Source organism: Mus caroli, unplaced genomic scaffold, assembly GCF_978045245.1.
Source record: "Mus caroli unplaced genomic scaffold, Mus_caroli_1 scaffold_13, whole genome shotgun sequence".
NCBI lineage: Eukaryota > Metazoa > Chordata > Mammalia > Rodentia > Muridae > Mus > Mus caroli.
In genome coordinates, this window is record NW_028227268.1 from 34,389,995 (window position 1) to 34,416,106 (window position 26,112).

A 26,112-nucleotide genomic window follows, 5' to 3' on the forward strand; every position below is an offset into this window, starting at 1 on the left:
TTGCCTGGTTTACTGTTAGTCCTTAGTGGAGCTGGGTGGCAGTGGTAATTACCCTTCTGCAGTCTGGTTCCCTTCCACCCGCCCTTTTCTGGCACCATGGGACGGAGCACCCCTCCCTTCCCAGCTCAGTACCAGGCAGTGTGCATGTGGGCTGGAGGCCCACACCTGGGAAGTTAATACTTCACTCATTCTCTCCCATCACAGTGAACTGAGGAAGCTTTTGCGGCATTAACAGTCCATCATAACAGTTGTGACTGGTTAACTTTAATTTGTCAAAATAAATCTGCAGTATTTTGCATGTTAGTAATACAGTGCTGGTATTGACAGGTAAATCATCATCCGCGTACATAGAAACCTTCATTTAGGAGCACACCTTAGGAGGGAAATGAATACACAGGAGAAGGGAGATGCAGGCCAAGCAGCGAGCCCTAGAGCAAGCATAACAGGCTGGATGTCAGATTTGAAGATTATCTAATACAACTGTTTAGCTGCCAATCGGATAAAGGGAAAGCTCTCCACCAGGTTACAACCAGGAGGGAAACCAGACTCTGCCTTTCTGTAGAACGGTGGCCGTCGGGGCGCTCGGAGACACACGGGCGAATCAGTTCGTCATCAGCATCACAACTCAGTTTCAGTTCGGGGCCACAGGAGGATTTCACCGCAAGGCCTATCTGTGCCCCCTCTGCCCTACCCTCACCCATCCTGCCTCAACTCTCTCCCTCCCCAAAGAAGACACAACGTGGCTTTATTATTGCAGACAAGCTTCTTAAGTGAATAAAGTATGCATACAAAATAGCATTTTAACTGAAGTCATACAATGAAGTCTCACTCCTGTTTACAATGAATTGATAAAACAACCATTTCTAGTATATATCTTTTTTTTTTTTCTTTCTGTAAGAACTAATACTTTCAGGATCTCATGTCCACGCTGTAGCCTGGGGGAAGGGCCCACACCTGCCCACTTTGAGGACTGCTCCTTGGCCACTGTAGAGGAAGCCTGGGTTATCTGACCATAAGGACCATGACTGCCAGCACAACAGAGATGACAAGGCCCGGCGGGCAGAGCACATGCCAGGAAATGAAGGTTTCCTCCACATGTGACCACTGTCCTCCAGGGTCTCCGCAGTGCCATTCCTAGGCCTTCCCCCATGAGCCCTTGCTGGAGCTCACACATAATGATCTACACTTAAAAACAAACCATTTTTCCACTGTGGATAAGAACTGTTGTAACAAAGTCATAGCTACATATTTTTCTCTACATTTTGTTTATTGAGACAAACTAATTAAAAGGCACAAACATAGGGCATGTTTACATGGACATTATAACAAACATATACATTAAAAGTGTAGGAATGTGTTGCCTTCCTGCTAAACAGAAAGTTCCTAAGCTTTTTATATACAAAAGTTGTACAATTTAATGTCCTAAAGTACAAAAGATCATTTATAAAATTATTTTACACTAGGTACTATTTATTTTAGTTTTTTTTTACTATGTAGTTCATCCCCCTAGAACTGTTTTGTATAATGACACACAGATACCTGTCCCTGATGTAGGAAGTCTGCCTCGGACGTATGGTATTTTGATGTTTGTACTGACACAGTGGGGTATAACCAAACGGAAGTCATCTTGTGTGACAGTCCTGCATGCATTCTGCAGGGCTAAAACTCATTCCCATATCTCTTAACTGCAAGATTAAAAATGAAAAAGACCCAAAACATATTGCAATGTAAAAAACAATTACAACCTCTTGGTTTGAACGAACTGTTCTCTAACACGATGCTTTGAAAACATGAAGTGTGGCATGATGGCTTAGAGTATCTGTCTCCCTAGCTTTTGGTTTCTACCATATGTACAGGGATAAAGCATCCCGCTAAGAAACAAAAAGCACATGTCTCAACGTGCACAGTCATTGCAGGGCTTCCATGGAGCATGCAGACAGCTGCCTCCCTGGAAACTCCAGAAAGCGGATACAAGTGTTGGTTTTTTTTCAAAGGAAAAAAAAAAAAGTGATGTCCATATTTACAAAGTTGAACAAATCTGCACAATACTTGATTAAACAGAAGGAGGGGGAAGATACACTCTGCCTGTTCTGAAGGGGCACACTACCTAGTTAGTGGTTAGAATAAAAACTGTATACAATTTAATATAAGACATAAACTCTAGTGAGCATCTAACACATCTGTGCCTGTTGTAACATCAACAGACATTGATTGGGAGAGAGAGGGGCATATCACATCCCAGTGCCTCCAATGTCTTCCAATTTAAAGCAATAGATTTAAACTGTTCCGAAGTTCTCACTCCTCCTGAACAGGATCCCCTGACCCATTAGGAGCCTGCTGTGCCCACATCTGACTTCTCCTCAGTCAGCTGCAGCCTTTTCTCATCAAAACACAATTTGTTGGGTTTTTTTTTTTTTAAGTTTTTGTTTTTTTTTTTTAAAAAGTCAACTACAATGCTATATTCCATCAGGATTAATATGCTGAGCAATATTTACATCTCCAAATATCAGGTCACAATCCCTATTATATGTTGAAGTTAGAATGATAAATTATCATATGCTTTGCATATCAGAGCTGGTATCACCTTTCCCATAGGGAATGCTGCCTGAAATTAACATATTCCCAAAGGTAAAATGCATATTCTCTGAAATGCATTTTATTATGACAATGCCTCTATTCACTCATACGAGCAAAGCCACAGACAATGCTACACTAGTTCTCAGTCTGTGGGTTTGAACTCCAGGTTAAAACCGTCCACCTTGTACAGAGGGAAGAACCCTGCTAGTGTTTACAATAAAATGATTCTGTTGTATTAAAAATAATAACAAAAACAAATAATGCTTTTTTATTTTGAAATGGGTTTTATGATTGGTTTTAATTCTGGCATTTCGTCTTGCCAGCTACTATCCTGTTTAAGCAATGGTGTCAGCTAAAGGGGTTTCTGATTAAGCTAAAGTGGTCCAGTGATAAGTTACACATTCCCTACTTTGAACAACCCCAGCAAAATTGGAGCTACTACACTCTTATTAACTAACATAATAAAACCTCCCAATTTCATAGTCTGCTTTTTGCTTTAATCAACTAAGGTTAAGTTGCTGGTAAATATTTACTTTAACCCAATTTTGACTTTATAATACTGTTTACCAAGGTGGTGACGTAGGCAAAGCTTGGGGCAAGAAAGGCATACTTTCTACAGGCCTCATTGCTATATTGAGAGGGGCAGCTAATGTCATAGGAGTGGGCAGGTTCATTGGAGATGTGATGGTGACAGGGTGTGCTATATTCACTGGGGCGGTCACAGGGGTGGGGAGGTTGACTGGGGTGGTGAGCGTTAAAGGTGAGGTCATGGCTAAGGGGCTAGTTATGGTTACAGGATGGCCTATGTTCATTGGGCTGGTTATATTAACTGCACTTGAGACATTTACTGGACTTCTCATGCTCATTGCAGCTGCCACTGTGACTGGGTTTGACATAGTCCCAGACGACACAGAGGACGTTATATTGAATGGAGTAGTGAGAGTCACAGGTGTCGTAGCAGCCGTGGAGGTTTGGCACAGGTTGGCAGCTTCTAAAAGGAGAAGACAAAAGGGGGACTTTAGACTCTCAAAACTATAGGCAAAATTCAGCTTCTGAACTAATTTCTCTTAATTAAAAAGAACATTTAATAAATCAAATTCCAGTTTCTACCAAGTGATCAAATACGAAGCGAGGACCTCCTGAGCACATCCTGGGGCCGGGCCCAGTACATGGATCTCTTCTCTGGTGCCTGGGAAGACCTGAGCAACTTGGTTAGCCCTGAACTTTTGACTTCAGTTCAGATTTACTTACCTACCTCACAGAGATGCTGAGAGGATCAGCTAACTTCTGCAAGGCATTCTGAGGAGCAGAGATTTTAAGTAGGGCTAAAAGTCCTCACTCCTTCATGCATTTCTCCTGAGTTCTAGAGCCTTTCCTGGGAAGAGTCCAGCGCCAGCAGGCCAGTGGGACAGAGCCTGTCTATCAGAGCTGTGCAGTGATCTCTTAGAAGGCACACTGTAGCTAGCGGAGGCCTGCTCATGCACACAGCATGCTTAGGGCTTCTTAGATGGAAGGCCACGATGAACACTGCTATTTCAGTGAGTGTAAGTTAAATAGTATAGTGTGTAATGTTCCTTTCTTTTCGGACAGGGTCTCACTCTGTAGTCCTTGCTAGTCTGGAACCGGCTATGCAGACCAGGCTGGGCTCAAACTCACAGAGATCTTCTACCTGCCCCTGCCTCCCCAGTGCTGGGAGTAAAGGTGTGCACCACCTCGCCTAACTTATAAAGCTTCTTATTCCTATGTTAAGGAGAAAGTCTTCTTTCCTGCACACCCCACTCCCTTTTCTTTCTAATGCTGATAGAATTATCGATTTCATGCCCAGAATCATCTAACTATACACAGCACACACACCACTATGCATACCAAGTTGGACTAAGTAAAGCAAGGAAGTCCTGTGGCATGTTGAGGAACCCCAGTCCTTGTTACCCAGCAATGCCTGAATAGTTCTTTAAAAGATTCCTGGGGCTGGAGACCTGGCTCAGCACATGCTACTCCTGCAGGCAACCTTGGTTCTCCCAGCACCTACATGGTAGCTCAGAACAATCTGTAACTCCAGTATCAGAGGATCTGAAGCCTATTCTGGTTTCTGTTGGCACCAGGCATGCACACAGTACATAGCCATACATTCAGGCAAAACATTCATACCTATACATAATAAATCTTAATTTTAAAAAATCCTGGAAGGTGACAGTTCATCTCACCCCCCCCACAAGAAAACTCAGTACCACCTATCAATATGCCATAAAATGGACACCTATTCAAATCTACAGCTGGAGGTGTACACAGGATCAAACCATTCCATGCCAGTGAGCAGCCCTTCGTTGACTGGTATGACCTTATCTTATGCTTCACAGTACACACTAGGAGTTGCCACATAAGACTAATGATAGAAACCAGTTAGAGAGACGTCATTAAAAAAAAAAAATAGATTGCTGGGATATTCAATAGAGAAACTGAAATGGAGCCTGGGAAATTTATAAAGTTAAAGTTTCCTCAATGATTATCTGATTTTTATCCAGGTTGGGGAATTTAAATTTTATTTAGGTATAATATTTGAAGGACACTTCTGGCGAGGTGTGGATCTCTGGATTTGAGGCCAGTCTAGTGTGTATAGGGAGCTCCAGCACAGCTAGGGCTATACAGTGAGACCCTGTCTCAAAAAACCAAAAACAAACAAAAAAGTGACATTTTTGATTCATGTTTAGATTTTCATTAGCTTTTCAATATAGCAGTCTCCTCTCTCCCAAAATGTGGTATTACTAACAAAGAGCAACCCCGGCTACAAACAGGAACACAATAGCATTCTGTTTAATGCAGGTCAGAAGATGAGCTGAACAAGTCTTATTGTGCAGAGCAAACAGAACCGAGTGAAATGCAACAGGAACACAAGCGTGCATGAGTGGGGATGGGAGAAGGCCCACGCGCTTTCTGCTTCCTGGGTGATGGTGCCATGCTGGGGTTCTTCTCATCTCTGCTCAAAGGAAGGCGTTTCTGTCTTGGGTGCCACTTCCCTGCCTCCCCTCCAGTCTTCTTTTCACTCTAGAGGATCAAACTTTTGGTACTGTACACAGAAGGGAAATGTTTACCACTGAACTGTGCCCCAGCCCACAAGCATTCTCTTACTATAACTTCAAACACTTTGACTCCTCTAGTGAAAATATCCTTCACAATACTACTTTCAAGTACTATACAATTATCATTATTCTCAATTTGTATACAAAGTTCTCAACAGCTTAAGGTAGGGCCAGCCCTTCAAAGGTCTAAAGGAGAGATCAAGAGCCAAGATAAAAGACAGCAGGATAGTAAGGTCTGAATTACGCACCAAGTAATCACTGAAGGACCAGCCCTAAGAAGCAGAAAATCAGCTATGAGAAAATGAACTTACACAAGGACAGCTCATTCTCCTCAAAAAGTGGGAGTATTCTAAAAATTAAAAAGGAGCCCATGAGAGGCACCGTGGTACACGCCTTTAATCCCAGCACCTGGGAGGCAGAGGCAAGCTCGGCGGTGTGATTTTAAGGCCTGCTTAGTCTGCATAGAAAGTTCCAGGATAGCCAGGCCTATAGAGAGAGACCCTGTCTCAAAACAAAACGGGGGAAAAAGGTGCCTAGCTTTGATCGTATATCCAACAAAAAGTAAATCCACAGGGAGAACGAGGCAGGAAACACTGAGGACATGTCCCAGTAATCAAGTCCTACATGGAAGCTCTGCTGCCAATAACTCAACTGTACTAACCCTGCCCAGGAAAGCACAATAACTCGACTGTACTAAACCCTGCCCAGGAAAGCAGCACTGTGAAGCTAGGCCTTGCTCTGCTGTGCCCCACCCCCACTTGGTTAACTGGATTACTACATTTAACACACCTGCAGCACTGAACGCCCCTTCTTACCTTTCTTTCTTGCTTTGACAGCTTCTTCCCACAGTCTCAGTGTCTCTACCTGCTTCCCTGGCCAGCTTGTCACATGTTGTTGCTGCTGCTGCTGCTGCTGTTGCTGCTGCTGCTGCTGCTTCTGATTGCTGGTCTCCTCACTCATGCACGCTATTCCAAAGACAAAGCACAAACACTGTGTTTACCTTGAAATAGCGTGGCCACGCTTTCAAATCCAAACCTAGGAGCTAGAGATAGAGGTCAGCTCTAACAGTGCTTAGCTAACATGCAGGAAGGCCTGGGTTCCATTCTCAGCATAAGACTCTATCAAAACCAACAGCAAAGAAACCCAAGCCAAGTGTGGGAGTATACTTTTAATCCCAGGACTCAAGAGGCAGAGGCAGATGCAGATGGTTCTCTGAGTTCTCAACCACTCTGATGATCTACATTGTGAGCTCTAGGCCAGCCTAGACTATATAGTAAGATTCTCTTCCAAAACCCAACAAACACACCTAAACCCAGATGCTTCAGACTCCTTGTGCCTCGGTAACCACTGTCATTTAACCAATAGCCCTTAATATAGTGCATTTCCCCCCACTTGTCTCTATATCAATTAAGACAAATAAATTCACTAAAAATCAGGAAACTAAGCCAGGCAGAGGTGGTGCACGCCTTTAATCCCAGCACTTGGGAGGCAGAGGCAAGTGGATTTCTGAGTTTGAGGCCAGCCTCGTCTACAAAGTGAGTTCCAGGGCAGCCAGGGCTATACAGAGAAACCCTGTCTTGAAAAAAAAAAAAAAAAAAATCAGGAAACTAAGGCCAACAAGATGGCTCAGCAGGTAAGGGCACCTGGCACCAAGCCTGATGACTTCAATCCCTGGGATCTATGTGGTGGAAGGAGAAAACCAAATCCCCAAAGTTCCCTCTGATCCAATACTTGCCCTATGGAATGTGTGTGTACACCCACTAAATGTCATTTCCAATAATCTATAGAACTAGAGAAAACTACTATAAGAAAGAAAATAATTCTTAGCTATATTAAAAAGGAATTATCTTTGAAAAAGGAAGTTGGATAATGTTAGCATGGGTTCAATATTTAATAATCTATCAAACATATTTATTACAAAGACATACATTAAATTTCCATACAGTATAGCATGCTAGATAATGAACCCAATATACTCACAAAGAGTATAAAAGATGAGATTAAAATACATTAAAATTAGCCAAGCATGGTGGCACACTCCTTTAATCCCAGCACTTGGGAGGCAGAGGCAGGCAGATTTCTGAGTTTGAGGCCAGCCTGGTCTACAGAGTGAGTTCCAGGACAGCCAGAGCTACACAGAGAAACCCTGTCTCGAGAAAAACAAACAAACAAACAAACAAAAGTTGGATAAATTAAGTAATAAATTTTATCCATAAGTCTCTGGAATATTTTGTCTTCAATTCTGAATTTAAGGTAAGCCAAATATACAGACCCTCAAATGTTATGATATGTCCCCCTCTGTGTGTGTGTGTGCTCACACATGCATGTTTTGAAAGAAGGTCTCATGTAGTCCAGGCTGTTGTCAAACTGCCTCTGTTGGTGTGCTAGCTCTGAACTCCTGATCCTCCCAAGTCCATCTCCCAGGTGCTAGGATTATAAGTATGTGCCACCATCCTTGGCTTGTTTATTCTTATTGTATGAAGTTATGCTATATTATTTTGAGATACAGTCTCATGTAGCTCAGGCTGGCCTCAAATGTACTCTATAGCCTATATCTTGGACTTCTTATGCTCCTGCTTCCACCTCCCATGCTCAGGGACTACAGGTGTGAAGACCACACTCGGCTGCTGCAATTCTAAGCACCAGAGCTCTTATCAAGCCTCAAACAACAGCACTGAAAACAGCTGGGATGAAATTCTGCTCTGTGGTATAATTAGCAGTAGACAAGTGTGGAACAGAAGCAAATGAATGGAGAGTGTAACACTCTTGTTTGCATACACATATTTAAAGCACTGTTCCAGCACCAATATGTTCTCTCCAATGCTATTTTGGTGATAAGAGGAAACAAGAGAAACATTAATACAGTCCTGAGAGCATAGTCACAATTATCTTTGATATATTGAAAAACACTAGATTTTCATCAATATGAAATGCAAATGATCTGCACCATCACCTACTTTTGCTGATGCCTTGTTTGCACGTGTTACAGTTGATACTTTGGCTCTGCCCATGTGTCTTTAAGTGGCTGGTGATATATGCTGCACTCAAGAGCTTCCCACAGATGTTACATGATACCTTGCCTTCGTGGCGCACCATGTGTGTCCGTAGTCTGTCTTTGGTGGCAAAGGCAGCAGTGCACGTCTGCATGAGGGAGGAAAACTTTTTTTAAATATAGACTCTCCTGTTCAACTCATTTTAAAGTACGTATATTTTACACATTACCCCTATCCATATCAGCAAGCTGGCTGAACAAGTATAATTTTCATTGCACAGATAATACTAAAACATCTGGTGAATTTTAGATGCTTCTATTTGGAGGAAGAAAACATCAACATAGAGAAGTGAAAAGATGAGGTCCACACTCAGTTAAATCCTGATCTAGGGCTGGGGATGGGGCTCCATGATAGAGTACCTGCCTCCTGTGTTCAATTCCCAGCATTGCAAGGACAAAACAATACAAAACAAAAGCCTGGATTTAAATGGAGTTGTGCAAATCACTAAGCGGTGCAATGCTAAACAAGACAGCCTATCTGATGCCTCATGGAACAGGGTTAAGAGCTATCACAAAATTCCTGATAGATTAAGAGCCTGATACATGCCTAGTATTCACACAATGGCACTTGCATCCTTCCTCCAGTTAGATTTTTCTTAGAATTCAAGTCATTTACTTAATAAAACCAGTCATTAACGAACAAATGAAAGGCAAACTAAAGAATGTCCAGCAACAGCCTAAGATCAGGAATGTCTAAAACAGTCATTTGATTTAGCAAAATTCTTAGCTCTTTCACGATCACAATTTGATTCAGATAAAATCACTAATCTAACTATATATTTTTTAATTTTCCAATTTGGTAACAGCATCTAAAAATCCAGAAGATACAGTTGTCCCAGTGCTAACAGAAAATGCACTATAAAGCGATCCCCTTCTTTTGGCTGGAGAGATGGCTGCTGTTTAAGAACAGTGGCTGATCTTGCAGAGGACCCAGATTCAGCTCCCAGCACTCACATGGTGGCTCACGAGCATCTGTAACCCCAGTTCCAGGGATCTGACAACTTCTTTTGCCCTGCTTGGGCACCAGGCATGCACACAGTGCATATATAAGTACATATAAGGCAAATATTCATATGCATAACATAAAAAACAAATCTTAAAAAAAAATTACAAAAAGGCTGGCAACATGGCTCCGCAGTTAAGAGCATTGCCTGCTCTTGTAAAGGACCCAAGTTCAGTTCCTCGCGTCCATGTAGTGTTTCACCACCACCTGTGACTCTAAGTCCAGGAAATATGCTACCTTCTTCTAACCTACTCAGGCTTCTGCACACATATGGTACACAAATCATATACTTAGGAATATACACATATACATTTTTTAATTTACAAAAAACATTTCCCCACTAACACCAAAAATTGCCATTGCTTAAGGAAAGGGGGCTACATAATATGTATAATATACTGTTACACATATGATAAAACTAGAATTCAAATGAACCACATTCACTCCCATCAGTGACTTGAAGGCTATTCAAGGAGCTCGAGATTTGACTGGCTCCATCCTTTTGGATAATGTGCACCGGGTGCTAGGTGAGGATAAATCATTTTAACTCTTACTTGGCATTTGAAGGGTCTTTCTGTTGAATGCACATGTTTTACATGACAGCTTAGGTGGTCAGGCCTGTAAGAGAGTTTCAAACAGAAGATGTAAGGGAACCCTCAGGGAGAACGTTACTTATGTGACACTGCACCTTGGCAGACTACAGGGAACATTCTGTAGAAGGCAACAATTACCAACCCCCCAGCCCTCGGTGTAAATCTCCTTACCTCTCACACCATAAACACAAACCTTCACCCCTCACCTGCTATTTTTCTTCAGATCATACTAAGTCCTGATTCTTTCCAATCACAAACACTCAAAGTTTTAGTTCTAATACGAGGAGTAACTACCACTGTGTCAACTCTAAGAGCTTTGTGTTTTTAAATGAAATAATACACACATAAAAACTGGGAGAGCGGCAGGGGCGGGGGTGGGGGTGGCGAGTATTCTTAAAAGCTGCATTAAGAATATCCAAGGTCGGGTGGAGAGATGGCCCTGAGCTCAATTCCCAGCAACCACATAGTGGCTCATAACCATCTGTAATGAGATCTGGTGCCTTCTTCTGGCCTGGAGGCATACATGTAAGCAGAAGACTGTATACATAATAACTAAATATTAAAAAAAAAAAGGAAAAGAAAAGAAAATCCAAGGTCATCCCAACTGACAGGAAAGTTTCTTTGATTTGCACAGTTATCTTTATATCCGGTTCTCCAATGGAACTAAACACTGGTGGGATATTTGGAGCTATAAGTAACCATGTGCCTAACGAAAGCCTGGAGCTACCTAAGAACCTCCTTAACTGACGTAACGGGTTAAATGCTGTGTCTCCACTTGTCAATCATACCACCAGAGGTAGACCTAAGCCCACAATACTAATTGGTAACCTCCTCTAATAATGTAGACCTGCGCATGCAGCTTCTCACATAAGCCTGGATCACAGACACAAACCGAAGCTCACTAATACCATACTGAAAAAGCAAAGCAAGATGCAGTACCTTGAGAAGCCTTTCCCACAAACACTGCAAGTATAGGGTTTGGTGATGCCTCCTTCATGAGACCTCACATGGTAAGTCATCCGGTCCTTCCTCTTGAAGCGCTGATTACAAATAGGACACTCAAAGGGCTTTTCGTCCGAATGGGAAAGCTTGTGCCGATTGAGGTGGTACACATCCCGGAAGGCCTTCCCACACATCTCACAGGCGTGGTTCTTCTTCACAGGCTTACTGGGTTTCTTGACAGACTGGGGCACAGGCATTGCTGTGGTACTAGCGCTGCTGCTGGGGTTGGTGCCCGAGGAAGATGTAGTGACTGTTGACAAGATGCCTGCAATAGTTGAAACCAACGAAGTTCGGCTGCTATCCCCAGCAATGGTGGAGATAAGGGGAACCACTGTGGTGGGGGTTTTCTTTGCCCGAGACACCAACTTGATCCCTGTGTGGCAGGACTGATGGCGCCTCAGGTGATAGCTGTCCCTGAATGCTTTACTGCAGTAAGTGCACACAAACGAAGTTTTGGGTTTTTCTTTTTTAATCCCAATGGCATCCTTTAATGTTTCTGGTGCAGCCTGAGGTTTCTGAGTAATTGGTATTGGAAGCAACGGTTTCTGATCAGGGGGCTCCACAGCAGAACTCAGGAGGGGCAGCAAGCTGTTCTGCGCTGCCTGCTGTTGGTGATGGGATGCTTCGTGGGCCTAAAACCAAACATTTACACTTGAGAATTTGAGCCTCCACAGTGACCTTAACCATTCAACATACTCCAGACAGACAAGCAGAAGAGACAGTCCAGGAGCCTGTAAGCTGTGCGCTCGCGCTCTCTCTCTCTCTCTCTCTCTCTCTTTCTCTCTCTCTCTCTCTCTCTTTTTTCAAGACAGTGTTTTTCTGTATAGCCCTGGCTGTCCTGGAACTCACTCTGTAGACCAGGCTGGCCTCGAAGTCAGAAATCTGCCTGCCTCTGCCTCCTGAGTGCTGGGATTAGAGGCGTGCGCCATCACTGCTGGACTGTGAGCTGTTCTCTCGTTCTCTGCAACAGAGCTACAGAGACTCTCAAGAGCTCTGGGTACAAAACAATGGGAATTGCAGCTAATCAAAATGTTTTTGCATCTACACTGCTGACAGCAATCATACTTTCAAACAGCTGACTCAAGCATACAGTACCTGGCTCATGAGGGATGTATTATTAGTTGATGAAACCACTGAGCATTTTGACTGTCAATACAGAAACCAAGTTTAAATAACTTGTCAAAAAAAATGATATGCCAGTTTAAGTATTTAATAGTCTCTTAGATTGCATCAACCTACAAACTCTGTATATGACTGACTGTTACTCAGGACAGAAAAAGCACCAAGTCTCTCCCTCTCTATAAGAAGGAAACTAGTGATTGAGAAAGGGACTGCTAAGCAATGAAAGGAATGGATCTCTGTGAAGACATATACCAGCTATTAAGTTTCCTTAGAAAGCTCATCACTTAATGCTACTACAAGATTTGGCTGAAATGAAAGCTGCCATTTATTAACTGGGAGGCATCTGGGAAGGTGGCAAAACACCTGCCAGTTATTTCTCAGATCGCGAATCCTCCACTAGAGTTTGTGTCCTTAACCAACACTTAGTAAAAGAAAACCCAAACTGTAAGCACATCCGCTGGTTTGGATGAGGCATTAGATACATGCTGCCATGATATTCTCTACTTCAAGACTGGAGCCAGACCACTGTAAGCACATCCGCTGGTTTGGATGAGGCATTAAGATACATGCTGCCATGATATTCTCTACTTCAAGACTGGAGCCAGACCACTGTTTGGAAATTTTAGAAAATGATGGAAAAAGTTCTTGAAATAGCTCTCGCTAATATGTTGTTCTTTACCAACATTATTTTTAAAATACTTGACAGTGAACCCAAGCCCCTGTACTTGAGTTTTATAATCCTAAAAGGACAAAGCTAAAAGTTCCACATATTTTAAGCTATACGCTACAACTGGGAAGAGTCTGTCTCACCAGCTTAGACACTTCAGCTTTTCTTACCATCACACTCTTTGATTAGTCACTTGATTAGCTAAGTTGATTAAAGACACAGAAAACAAAACAGTAAATGCCCAAGGCGGCTAGCAGAGCTCCTCCTCTGACTGTCAGGAACATCTACCCAACACGTTCACTTAATGAGAGGTCAGAGGCTATGCCTGGAACCAGTCTCCTCAAAGGTCAGGAGCAAGGTGTCCAAAGGTAGTGATCTGAATTTAACAACTTTTGACTTAAATGTCTTTCAAGCTTTAGAATGATGCTCAGAAATTGTAGCTACTAACCGGTTACTGAATTACAGCTCATTCCCATTTAATTTGTGCAGCTCTTAGAATGTGGGGTCCATCCACTCAGGTGATAGCAGAATTTGGCCTCTGATCTTACTCTTTCTCGAGCTAGGCAGGATGCCCAAGTTTCCATACAGACTGCAAACAGTTAAGAGCTGAAGCTAGCTCAGGATATACAGTTTCAAAGGCTAACAGATCAGACCCCGCGGAATGCAAATCTTCTGAACAAAGTTCAAACTTATAACATTTGAGCTATTTTTCAATTCTAAACAACCATTAGTAGGATGGAATACTAGAAGAAATTCCTGTCATTCACCAATTCAGATGTTTGTGCAGTACAAACTGGTTTACAGCATTGTTGGAGCTCACTCAGAGGGCTACCCCAGGTCCCCGAGTCTTGAGTAAAATCCTACAGAACCACTAGAATAATCAGTCTCTGAAGGCTGCTAGGAGCCCACTCTTCCCCACTGGCTAAGAAAGCCAATTTTCCTCAACTTGTTCTCTGAGGGAGAGCTGAATAACAACCATGGCCTGCCTTTCAGTGAGGGGATTTATTTCTCAAATATATGTTCTCAGTAAGCTTTTATTTGACTAGCATCATCACATCAAAGTTTAAATTTCATGTTCTAATGCAAGTGCACAGCTCTCACCCTGCCCAAGATTTCCTTTCTCTGGGACTGGCAAACAAACAAACAAACTAACTTACTAAAACAAAACCAAGGAACCAATCAAACAACAACAAAACCAGAAATGTTATTTCAACACTCAGGGTGGTAGGATGTGGAACCTTGAAATCTCCGTTGCCAGAGGGTAAAAGATTCTGTACTGAAACAAATTAGCATCGGTGAGTCATCTCTCTAATGTCCTGTACGAATCACCCATCACATATTTTAAGAGCTACACTTTCACTTCCCACCGTGTTATCTGGTAAGCAGGCAGGTTATTAAAACTTGCTTAAAGATATAAATACAACATGGTGCTCCCAGACACAGAGTTTAACTCTGCATTTCCCCGGTGGGGGTCTCTGAGAACTAGAACTGCGTGTCTATTTCACCTTTCCATACGAAGGGCCTTCTTTATTCACTGTCCTCAGCTTTAAATTACAGTTCTTCAAAGATTTTTCACAGCACACACTGCATGTCCAGAATTAAATATGAGCTTTCACATCACCTCATCAGGTGGAAAAAAAATTAATAGGCTGGCATTAGCTTTATCTGGGAAAAGAATAGTTCAAATAGCTTTTAAAAGTATTTTGTAGGCTCTTTCAACTAACTTCCCAAAGATGAACTATGGGTTTCTCCGTCACATAAAGGGCTTGCTTTGTTCCACCTCCATCGAGTTTACAGATACCCAGTGTAATATTGTTTAAACTTCGTCTAAAACTCGTCAGCCCTTTACTGTCAAACGATCATTTGTAAGCTTCTTCTAAAGAAAGCATTTACCGTCTTTGCACCAACCCTCATGCCAGCTAGTTCCGTACTTCTTTGCCAATCCATTCTTAAGTTGACCATCACTTTCTTAACAAACTCATCAAAGCACAATAAAATCAATACCAGATCAGGATGATAAAGTGGGACGTTCAGGAGTTCCAAAATCTTAAGAATTTCCAACTTTAGTAAGCCCATTTATTTCAATAATTACCTAAAATAAAAATGCTCACATTTGAAATATGTCTTAATAGGACAAGCCAGATTACACAATGGGTAATTTTGAATTCTCCAATTCCCCATATTAACTCCACCGGGATGGGACCAGATGCTGAGAGTATAATCTCTTGAAGATTCTGCATTTCCAAAGGTCTCAAGCGCCCAAGCTACGCGTTTGGAATTTCACGAAGTATTTAGGAAAACTCCAAAGAGGGAGGCGGGAAGGACACATTTTAAAAACAACTAGCTCCCTAACCTTCAGTTCTGAAGTTTCTGCGTGTGCTCATCAATGCATTTGCAAACAGAAAGGAAGCAGAGGGGGGAAAAAAGTTCCAAATAGGGGTCCCGCATTAAAATGGTAGAAGAAGGGGATGGCTGAAGTATCCGCTAACACCAGCTTTGAAGTTTCTGGCAAAAAGGAAAAAAAGAAGAAGAAGCGAAGACCACCCCCCCCCCGCCATACTCCTATGAGTGGCTCATCTAGGGGCTTTGTAAGCGGACTTTGCGCTCCCTCTCCGCTTCCCGTCGCCCACTGGGCCGGAGCGAACGTTCGAGCGGGTCGCGGAGCGAGACTAGCGAGACACGCTCCGGGGAAGGTCGGGCCTGCAGGAGTCCCGGCCCCCGCCGCTCCCCGCCCCCGCCCGGCCCCGCCGGCTCGGGGATTCCCCAAGCTCAATGGGACCGCAGAAGCTGGACAGAGGCGAGGGGACCAGCTGCCAGGGCTCGCCCAGGACTTGGGCTAGGAGCGGAGAAAAGTTTGCAGAGGGGAACCACGCTCGCAACACCCCCCGTCGGGTCCACCCGAGGGGGCGGCGAGAAGGGGGAGTGGCGGCGAAGCCAGAGATACCCGCTATTCGCGGGATGTGGGAGGAGGGTCAGAAAGTCAACACACAAGCACACACACACACAAAAAAGAGAGGTGACGCGAAAAGCGCGAGCGAAAGATGGATGGGTACTCCGAGCGGGACCCGGAGACCCCCTCGCTGCGCCGCGCGGCCCCGCTCGGGCGCGCAGTGGCCGAACGGCCCGCGCTCCACAGCGGCCGGGCGCCCTCCTTTCTCTGGGCCGCGGGGTGGTGACAGCGGCCGGCCTCCTCCCTTCCCCTTCGGGGCGGGAGGGAAGGGTGTGTGTGTGCGTGTGTGCTTGGGGGGGCCCGGGTTCACCCCGAGGCCTGCTTCTCCCCCGCACCCCGAGAGGCCGCCTCCTTTCACCTCGGCGGCCGGGCTCCGCCGGAGCGGGCGGGCGGGCGGAAAAACAAAGGGGGATTAAGGCCGGGCCGGAGAGCGGAGCCGGGAGGGGAGGAGCGCCCGCCCGCCCGAGCCCGGCCCGGCCCCCCTGGCCCCCCGACCCCCCCGGGGCCCCCAGTACCTGGAACAGGAACGCGGTCCAGTTGGCCTCCATGGCTGCGGCGGCCGACCCCCCTCCTCCCCACTCCCCCCGCTCGGGGAGCCTCCTCAGGCGGAGGAGGCGACAACAAAGCGGCGGCGGCGGCGGCGGCAGCGGCAGCGGCGGCTCCTCAACATGGCAGCGCCGAGCGCGGCCACTTCCGGTAACCTCCGGGACGCACCACCGCGGCGGCGAGCGCGGGCGGGGGGGGAGCCCCGGCCCGGCCGCCGCCGCCCCCAGCCGCTTCGACCCCCTCCGGGCGTCCCCGCCGCCGGCGCGCCGCCTCGGAGCTCAGCCAGTGCCCGCGGGCGGTGGGGTCAGGGCGCCCGCGCGGGGGCTGGGGTGGGGCCGGGGGCGGGGATGGGGCGCGGCGTCCCCCCCCGCGGGGGAGTGTGATGCTGCGGTCCGTGGCTCAGGCAGCTGGAGCAGGGGGAGCGCAGGAGAGAAGATGGAGGACGCCAGGGTCTGGCGCTGGCCCGCTGGGCACAGCTGGGCTGCCTCTCGTGACTCTGCCTTGGTACCCGGCGGCGTCGCGTCCCTCTCATACCCCCAGCGGCAGTCAGAGCTTCGGTTGGTCACCTGGCTCTTCAATCGGTCAAGCACATCACAGCTTCCACCTACGAACTAGGAGCTGGCTTCTAGTGTCCCCTACCCTCGGGTATTTTTATTCCTGACCAGCTAAGCCCTCAGCGCTCTTGCCATCGCCCTTTGCGTGGTCTTCCAATTTGAGCAGGGAATTCCACTAGGGTACAGCCTTAGAAGCGCCTACTGTGGAGGGAAACACTTCCCACGCGTTCAGATGTCATTACTAGGTTATTCTTGGGTGACGGGACCGCTTTCCCATCTTACCCTTTCATTCCAGATACAGGAAATACTTGAAAACCCCTCTCCCGCCAGGATTAAAAACAAACAATAAAAACAAATGAGAAAGTATAAAGGCAAAATATTTTAGTCTTTTAGTACATTTTTCAATTCCTGCAGCACACGCACACACAAGTCAGACTTCTGGTTGGACAGCGTCAGATGTCACTGAGGTGACCCCAGCCTGTTTGCAGTTCCCAGTCTTCTTGTGTAGGAGTCAGCCCCTGCTACTGGTTGGAATCTGTAGATCGTAAGCCCATATGATGTCTTGAGTGTTTTCTATCCTTTCCTCACATAGAGGCAGCTACTGTGAATATCAGAGACAAGCTATTATTAAACATGTATCTAGTCCAAGGAATCTGTGATGGGGAAATGAGGGGGGCAGGCTCCATCTATGATTTTTTATAAATTAAAAAAAACTCCTCAGATGGGCACATTATTTCAGAACTTCAACATATTTCAAACTGACTCTTATCCCCTCCAGACAGTTCTAATAAAAGACATATCTTCAACTTCATATATATGCGTATATATATATATATGTATCATATTCATATATATATATGAATGACTGATTCAAATACCATAGTTGCAAAATTCTATGGGAATAGAAACTGAAGAGGTATGGTAATTTGATGTTTTTCCAACCATTAAGCAAATATATTTCCATCCCACTCTTCCATCAGTCACCAGAATAAAGGGGCCAGGAAATGACAGTCTGGTTCCTTTTAGAGTTGACTTCCCATTAGATACTGCCTGAAGACCTTGGGTATGAAGGACAAGTCCAGCAGTTTGGATGGATCAGTAGCAGTAACCACCAGAGAACTGGTCAGCCTAAGACAGAGGGGGACAGAAAATGAGTTTCTGATATATCCCTGAGCTAAACTGCTACATGTCCCCTGGTCTGTCAGTCTCATTTGATGTTTCTTTCAGGAAGCGTATGTATGTTTACATATACGTAAACTGAGGAGAGGGCTAAGTTGCAAACCCAAGGAATAAGACAAAATATGTTCTTGCTCTGACCTTGGACATAGAATCTGCTTGTATTTTGATTCAATAGATACAAGTCTCTGCTTCTTCCCTGCCTTAGAAGATTCCCTTCAAGGTCTCTATGTATATTTGCTCTCTCCTCCAATGTATAGCCGCTTCTCTTTAGCTGCTCTTTGAAACTGTAATCAAAATAAAGCTTCAGTCACTTGAAAGAGAGGCCCATTGAACTTGCAAACTTTATATGCCCCAATACAGGGGAACGCCAGGGCCAAAAAGGGGGAGTGGGTGGGTAGGGGAGTGGGGGGGGGGTATGGGAGACTTTTGGTATAGCATTGGAAATGTAAATGAGCTAAATACCTAATAAAAATGGAAAAAAAAGCTTCAGAATTATAAAAGCTAGTACTTAATAAATATGATTCTTATGCTAATACTGTGGGATTTCTTATACTTATTTTGGGATCTAGAAACCCCTTCCCCAGCAGTTTTTCTCATAGCACCTCCCAGTAGTGTTTTCCCCATAAACAGGAAGTAGAGGTCAAGTGAAAACAGTTATACAGAAGAGCCAAGATTTTAGGAGAAATGGCTAATTACATCTCTATCCATAGGTAAAATCAGAATTCCTGATTGTCCCCCCAAAATCTTGCCTTAAAAAGAAAATTAACCATCTTTTTAAAGTTTAAGTTGTACTTTTAATTATGAGTGTGTGTGTGTGTGTGTGTGTGTGTGTGTAAAGTAGATTCCCAAGGAGGTCAGAAGACTGTGTTGGATCCCCTGGAACTGGAGTTACAAACAGTTGTGAGCTGCCATGTGAGTGCTGGGAACTGAGCCTAGGTCCTCTGCAAGAGCACTATGTACTCTTGGTTTTTTTTTGTTTTTTGTTTTTTGAGACAGGGTTTCTCTGCATAGCCCTGGCTGTCCTGGAACTCACTCTGTAGACCAGGCTGGCCTCGAAATCCGCCTGCCTCTGCCTCCCCACTATGTACTCTTAATTACTGAGCCATCTCAGTCATCTCTTCAGTTCCAACAACATTATGAATTTAAATATTATTTTTCATTAAGGAAAAGTGTTTTCAAGTTCAGAACATGTACTCAAAAACAACCAAATTCAACTGTTACAGGAATATAATCAAACCAAGCAGGATCAAGGAATCCATCCTTAGAATGGGAATTTCTACCTTTATGAGAATATTTTAAAACATAAACAAAATGAGTCCTCCTTCAAAGTCCTGTTTCCACAGATCTTATATTGAAGTTCAGTCAAGATAATAAATGGCTGCATACAGTACATTATTAAAATCAGCTTTCAGTGAATGGATCAATGGTATTACTTTTAGACTGAGTATCTGAACTCTTCAGTGTCTACACAAACAAACCAACAACTGTATCTGCGCCCATCCCAAACAAGTCAGCTTCCAGAGTCACCTGCTCAGGTTCCCCTTTTATAACCTGTCACACACACAATTCTAACATTGAGAACAAAATACCTATCCCACAAAGGCAACCTCTAGACTAAATGAAAAATGTATGTAGAAAATTCGTAGAATACCCCTAAATGTAACAGGTCCTTGGTAAATATTTTTACTGGTTCAGTGGTTAAATTTGGGCTTGAAAACTCAGTATGCAGACATTGAGCCAATCCATCAGTCCTCCAACTTACTTGGAACAAGGCACGTTCTCTCTCATCATCTTGACAGAGGTAGAGACCCTGTCTCAAAAAAAAAAAAAAAAGAAAGAAAGAAAAAGAAAAAGAAGAGCCGGGCGTGGTGGCGCACGCCTTTAATCCCAGCACTTGGGAGGCAGAGGCAGGCAGATTTCTGAGTTGGAGGCCAGCCTGGTCTACAAAGTGAGTTCCAGGACAGCCAGGGCTACACAGAGAAACCCTGTCTCGAAAAACCAAAAAAGAAAAAAAAAAAAAAGAAAAAGAAAAAGAAAGGAAAAAAAGAAAAGAAAAAAAAGAAAAAAAGGGAAAAAAGGAAAAAAAACCCTTCAAGCTGTCAAGTTAGTAGGCCTCCTGTGTGTACTGAAGCACGTATGCATACACATACACTCATACACAACTATACACCAAGCAAAACAAAAATCCCCAAATAACAATCAAGCACATTTGTCTGGAGTGGTGGCGCAGGCCTACATTGTTCTACTTGGGAGGCCAGGGAGAGTATTGCTGAGTGTTTGAGACTAACTTGGGTGGCAGTGTGAGTACAATTCAGCTAGGGCTGCGTAAGGGGTGGAGGGAGGAGTACCAAGAAGAACTCGCCATAAAGAGTGGTCACCCTCAACATCAGCCAATCCGACCATGGGAGAAAGTGTAGCCCTGCCAGAAGAGAAGGGAAGGCTTGCCTGGAAGGCCAGCAGAAGCATTCTCCTTCCCTTCTACTGGATAACCACTCTAAAGTGTCATTGCTAATTGTCTGTTTTAACTGGCAAGGAAAACAATAAAGATTTCTTTATTCCTGAACACCTATTTAAGTTCCTTGACAGCTGGAATAGTCACAAGGAACAAATCTACTCACATGTCTAGTAGAGTCCAGCTGGCATTTGAGAAACATGATCAAAACACATTTTTTACAAAGGTTATGACCCAAGACTTCAAAAACTGAATCTAAGCTCACATAAACACATCACCCTTTTTGACTGTCAAAAGTCAACAACATACCTATCAGTTTCACCAATAAAGCATTTATGTCAAAACGCTAGCTTCCATTTTATTCCTGGATGATACAATGTCCAACAAATAAGGGTTGGGAATGTAACTCAGTGGTAGAGCTCTTCTCTAAGCTAGGCAGTGGTGGCACATGCCTTTGATACAAGCACTTGGGAGGCAGAGGCAGGTGAGTCTCTTGTTTGCGGCCAGCATAGTCTACAGAGTGAGTTCTATGGCAGGTGGGGCTACACAGATTAGCGCTATCTCAGACCCCCCCCCAAAAGAGCTTTTGCTTAGCATGTGATTAGCCCTAGATTTAATCCTAAGTAAACAACAGTAAGCAAGAAGGAATACTGAACACAAGCAAAATAGCATAGGCCACTGCAGGAAAGAAACTAAGACAAGTCAAAAATACACTAAGTGAAATTCAATACATCTGGAAAACACATTCAGGCACCAACATTGCTCCTCTGGACACCTGCTCCTCACTGCCCTTAGACGCCCTAGGTCCCTAGAGCAATGGCTGACTTAACAGCCCTACAAACTGGCAGGACTGACTTATACACAAAGATTAGCCTCGGTTGTCATCAAAACTTTTAAAGTTGCTTAGAGGAGGAACCCTTCTCAGAGGCTATTGCTTCTACACCAAATATCCTGAGAATAAAGTGATATTAGCCAGTATTGTGTCACCAATCTAAAAATGCTATTTACATATAAAGATTTTTACTAATTGTATTACCTCTCCAAATGTTTCTATATAAGTGGAATGAAAGCAAGCTTTTTAGTGAACAACCTTTACTTCAACAGTTCTCTTCAGTTTCTCTTCTACTGGGCCAGTTAGATTTTCAGTCTGCTGAGGTGGGTTGTCCCTCAATTTTTGGTAGTAAAAGAAACAGGGAATCACGAAAGCAGTGTTGAGGAACCTATACAAGTTCTCTCTCTCTCTCTGGGTTAAAGATGTGAATGGCAACAATCTAAGTCCTGATGTGACATCAGAAGAGTAGTCAGATAGGATCTGAAAAGGCTATTCTGGCCTAGAAAACAAGCCAGCTGACACAACAGAAGACCCGGTAAACCTAAGATCTGCCTCAGTTTCCACAAGTGGGAATTAACTCTATTAAGAATGTTTCTGCTGGAAGTTATGGCACACACCTTTAATCCCAGCACTCAGGAGGCAGAGGCAGGCGGATTTCTGAGATCGAGGCCAGCCTGGTCTACAAAGTAAGTTCCAGGACAGCCAGGGCTACACAGAGAAACCCTGTCTCGAAAAACCTAAAAAAAAAAAAAAAGAATGTTTCTGGGGGCTGGAGAGATGGCTTAGCGGTTAAGAACACTGTTCTTCCACAGGTCCTGAGTTCAATTCCCAGTAACCACATGGTGGCTCACAACCATCTGTAATGGAATCTGATGCTCTCTTCTGGTGTGTCTGAAGACAGCTACAGTGTACTCATAAAATAAATGTATCTTTAAAAAAAAAATGTTTCTGGGGCTGGAGAGGCAGCTCATTGGTTAAGAGCATTGTTCTTCCAGAGGTCCTGAGTTCAGTTCCCAGTAACCACGTGGTGGCTCACGACCATCCATGCTGGGATCCGATGCCCTCTTCTGGCATGCAGGCATACATGCAGATAGAGCACTCATAAAAATAAATCTTAAAAAAAAAAAAAGTTTGACCACGAGTTTCTGAACTATAAGGTACCACACTTTGTTATACTGTTCAGTCATAAATGATATGAAAGGGCAGGTACAGGAGCTATCGCTAGTGACTGAAGCTGTACTCGGCATCCATCCCTCCCCATTCACTCTATAAATTGTAATATGTACCTGCTGTTGTCAAAATATTTGACCCTTAGTTTGTGTACACATTGGCAACAGGCTCTCTGCTCAGTCTGAAGAATTCTAGGAGGGCAGGATAGCTTCTGACTCAATGAACTAGTTACTATGGTTACTGAGAGGACTAGCTAGTGCTTCTGAAGTACATATTGTCTCAGAGTATACAAGGCTCATCTCAATTGACAAAAGTTAACTAGCTATCTAGTCTCAGGGCCTGATCTGGCCCTGCTTTAGTTTTATAATCTATGTAGGGTCTTTCTTACCTTACAGCTGTTTCCTCTTTCCCTAACTTCCTTTTCCTTCCCATCTCTCCTTTGATTTTCTCCCCAATTTCATTCAGCACTGAAAGCACGGGGAACAGATGGTCGTCAACCCAAGGCAGTGCAAACGCTTCATATGTGTTACGTATGAAAACCCACTGCTAGCTTTGTAATATACATTATTTCTGCTTTTTTTTTTTTTTTTTTTTTTTTGGTATTCACTTTAGACAATAATGTCACAATGTAGTTATGTTCCTTATATGAAAATTATTTCAGAACTATTTATTAAACTACATATAGTTTGGAATGGAAAACACCACTTAGTGGTAACTTCTTATGTATTAGAATTAGTAACTTGTTGTCTATGACCACCTACATAGGTATACTTAATAAAACTAAAGCTAACATCTGAGAAAGCTCCCATATATGTTCAATACACAACTCTATTTCAATGAAAACAATTACTCTGCTCTCTTAAAAACTATATATAAGATGGGCATGGTAGCACATGCATTTAATCCCAGCACTTGGGAAGCAAAGGCAGGCAGATCTCTGAGTCTGAAGTCAGCCTGGTCTACACAGTAAGTTCCAGGACAGGCAGGACTATATAATAGACCCAGTCTTTAAAAAAAAAAAAAAAGTACCACAACCCATATGATCTGATATGACTAATTTTCTCATCAGAGAACTGTAAAAATTCAAGCTAACCTGACCAATGGTAAGATGAGAGGTTCATAGCTGGGAGAGATCCAACACTTGGTTAGCATAGAGAAGGAATTTTGCTTGATCCCCAGAATTGAAAGAACAGGTGTGTGTGTGTGTGAGAGAGAGAGAGAGCGAGCGAGAGAGAGAGCGCTCGAGTGTGTGTGTGTGGGGGGTGCTCAGTAGGTAAAGACACTGTTGTCACTAAGTTTGACAGCCTGAGTCAGATCCCTAGGGCTCCCATTAAGAAGAGAAAATTCCCACTACTTGTCCTCTGACTTTCCACCTACACATATAATGTAATGTAATATAATGTACATATAATGTAATAAAATTTTTAGCCAGGCAGTGGTGGTGCAAGCCTTTAATCTCAGCACTTGGGAGGCAAAGGCAGGCAGATTTCTGAGTTCGAGGCCAGCCTGGTCTACAAAGTGAGTGCCAGGACAGCCAGGGCTACACAGAGAAACCCTGTCTCAAAAAAACAAACAAACAAACATTTTTGTTTTAAGTGGGCTGCTAAGAGCACTGGCTGCTCTTCAGAGGACTCAAGTTCAATTCCCAGATCCCACATCTTGCTCACAACTGTCTACAAACCCAGTTGCAGGGAATATGACAGACACCCTTCTGATCTCTTTAGGCACTAGGCATTCACACAATGCAGACATACAAGCAGGCAAAAATATCCATACACATAAAATCAAATAAAATTTAAAACAAAACCAAAAACACTAACAATGTGTTGAAGTGTTCTGAGTTGGACACACATTTAAGGGAACTCAAGAAGAGAAAGTGACATCATAAACCCAGCATTTCACAACAGCAGTATACCCATACAGCTTCAAGAGTCACCCAGCCCTCCAGATATCATTTAAAAAGAAATTGTTTGGACATAGTCCCCAATCAGGTCATGATCAGAATTCAAAATAGAAGGATGCACTGAACATTTTGAAAAGCTAGTCAGGGCATCTCAAGGACAACCCCTTCCCAGTTGACATTAATTTTAATCAGTTGTAGGCTGTAGAATGCATACATTTTGACTGCATACTGAAAATTGCAAGTTTAGCATACCAACTTAACAACTCACCTATCTCAGCTGATAACAATTCAATTTTGGGATGGGCAATGATGGCCCAGGCCTCCAATCCCAGCATTTGCTGAGGCAGGTAGATCTTTGTAACTTAGGAGACCAGCCTGGTCTACAGAGTTAGATCTAGGACAGCCAGGCAGCCAGGGCTACACAGAGAAACTCTGTGGGTTTGCTTTTGTAGATCTCATATAAACTTTAATGTATACTCAGTCAATGTAGAAGCTAGAGCTCTAGCTCAGTTGGTAGAATGTTTGCTTGTTTAACATCTAAGAGTCCTGGTTCCACTCCCAGTACCACACAAACTAGGCGCAGTAGTCTCTAGTCCCTAGCACTTGAGGGGAGTAGGCAGAAGGATCAAAAGTCATTTTCAACTACATAGCAAATTTGAGATCAGACTAGATAGCAGAAAACCCTATCACAAAAACAAAAACACCAAGTAGGGATCTTTTGATATTTACCACTGACAGGTTCTTTGGCTTTTTTTTTTTTTTTAAATATTCATGTATATGAGTGCTCTGTCTCCATGTACACCTGCATGCCAGAAGAGTGCAATAGATCCCATTGTAGATGGCTGTGAGCCACCATGTGGTTGCTGGGAATTGAACTCAGAACTTCTGGAAGAGCAGTCAGTGTTCTTAACCACTGAGCCATCTTGCCAGCCCCTTCTTTGGCTTTTATAGGGCTGCTGCCTAGTTACTAAGTGGCTGGCTGGCAAGTCCAACCTCTGAATGACCTGTTGTTTTCCATGGGGCCAAAAAAAGGGCAAAGGTTTTCCTGAGCTGAGCTGTCTGTACACTGTAAAGCCAGGAAGTCAAGCATTTCACTGTCTTGAGCTGGGCTCTGAGCTAAGGCCAGAGATAAGAACACAGATCAGACAGCACCGTGAGACACCCTGGTGGCATTGAGTAGACATTACAGGTGGTGTGCACTTTAGTTACTTCTGAAGAAACTCCCAATTGGAAGGGAGGTCTAGAAAGGGGGAGGGAGACTGGGAGGGAAAGACAGGGCTTGGGCTTGCAAGTAAGCATAAGACATGTGGCACATATACATGCATAGAGGCAAAACATTGACATACATTTAAAAAAAAATCTTAAAGAGACACCAAAAAAAAAAAAAAAAAAAAAAAAAAGGGCCTCCAAGAGCTAATAGCTGGCCAAGGGCA

General features: G+C 43.9%; 1 protein-coding gene and 1 long non-coding RNA gene across 4 annotated transcripts; both read right to left on the minus strand.

The window, feature by feature from the left end:
- Nucleotides 1-248: 248 nt before the first annotated feature.
- Nucleotides 249-16,829, minus strand: Vezf1 (vascular endothelial zinc finger 1). Of its 3 annotated transcripts, none has more exons than XM_021178312.3 (6): nucleotides 16,559-16,829; nucleotides 11,242-11,936; nucleotides 10,264-10,327; nucleotides 8,612-8,813; nucleotides 6,470-6,619; nucleotides 249-3,568 (listed from the first exon to the last, which is right to left on the minus strand). In XM_021178312.3, exons 1-6 carry the CDS (start codon nucleotides 16,589-16,591, stop codon nucleotides 3,141-3,143), a joined length of 1,572 nt encoding a protein of 523 aa, XP_021033971.1. In that variant the 5' UTR covers nucleotides 16,592-16,829; the 3' UTR covers nucleotides 249-3,140. The 3 variants fall into 3 exon arrangements, with proteins under 3 accessions (XP_021033971.1, XP_085685813.1, XP_021033972.1); XM_085829687.1 differs by lacking the exon at nucleotides 16,559-16,829 and adding an exon at nucleotides 15,205-15,559 and having other exon boundaries at nucleotides 8,612-8,795; XM_021178313.3 differs by having other exon boundaries at nucleotides 2,279-3,568; nucleotides 8,612-8,795; nucleotides 16,559-16,822.
- Nucleotides 16,830-17,347: 518 nt separating this feature from the next.
- Nucleotides 17,348-18,663, minus strand: LOC147001425 (uncharacterized). Its single transcript, XR_015045003.1, has 3 exons — nucleotides 18,461-18,663; nucleotides 18,128-18,271; nucleotides 17,348-17,744 (listed from the first exon to the last, which is right to left on the minus strand). It is a non-coding gene; the product is annotated as an uncharacterized LOC147001425 (long non-coding RNA).
- Between the last annotated feature and the right edge of the window lie 7,449 nt (nucleotides 18,664-26,112).

Coding starts and splice junctions, on each gene's coding strand:
- Vezf1 (XM_085829687.1), bottom strand. CDS start 15,333: ATGCAGAATCTTCAAGAGATTATACTCTCAGCATCTGGTCCCATCCCG. Junction 11,937..15,204: donor TATTAAGACATATTTCAAAT/GTGAGCATTTTT, acceptor GTTTGGTTTTAG/GCCCACGAAGCATCCCATCA. Junction 3,569..6,469: donor TGTCAAAGCAAGAAAGAAAG/GTAAGAAGGGGC, acceptor TTCTCCTTTTAG/AAGCTGCCAACCTGTGCCAA.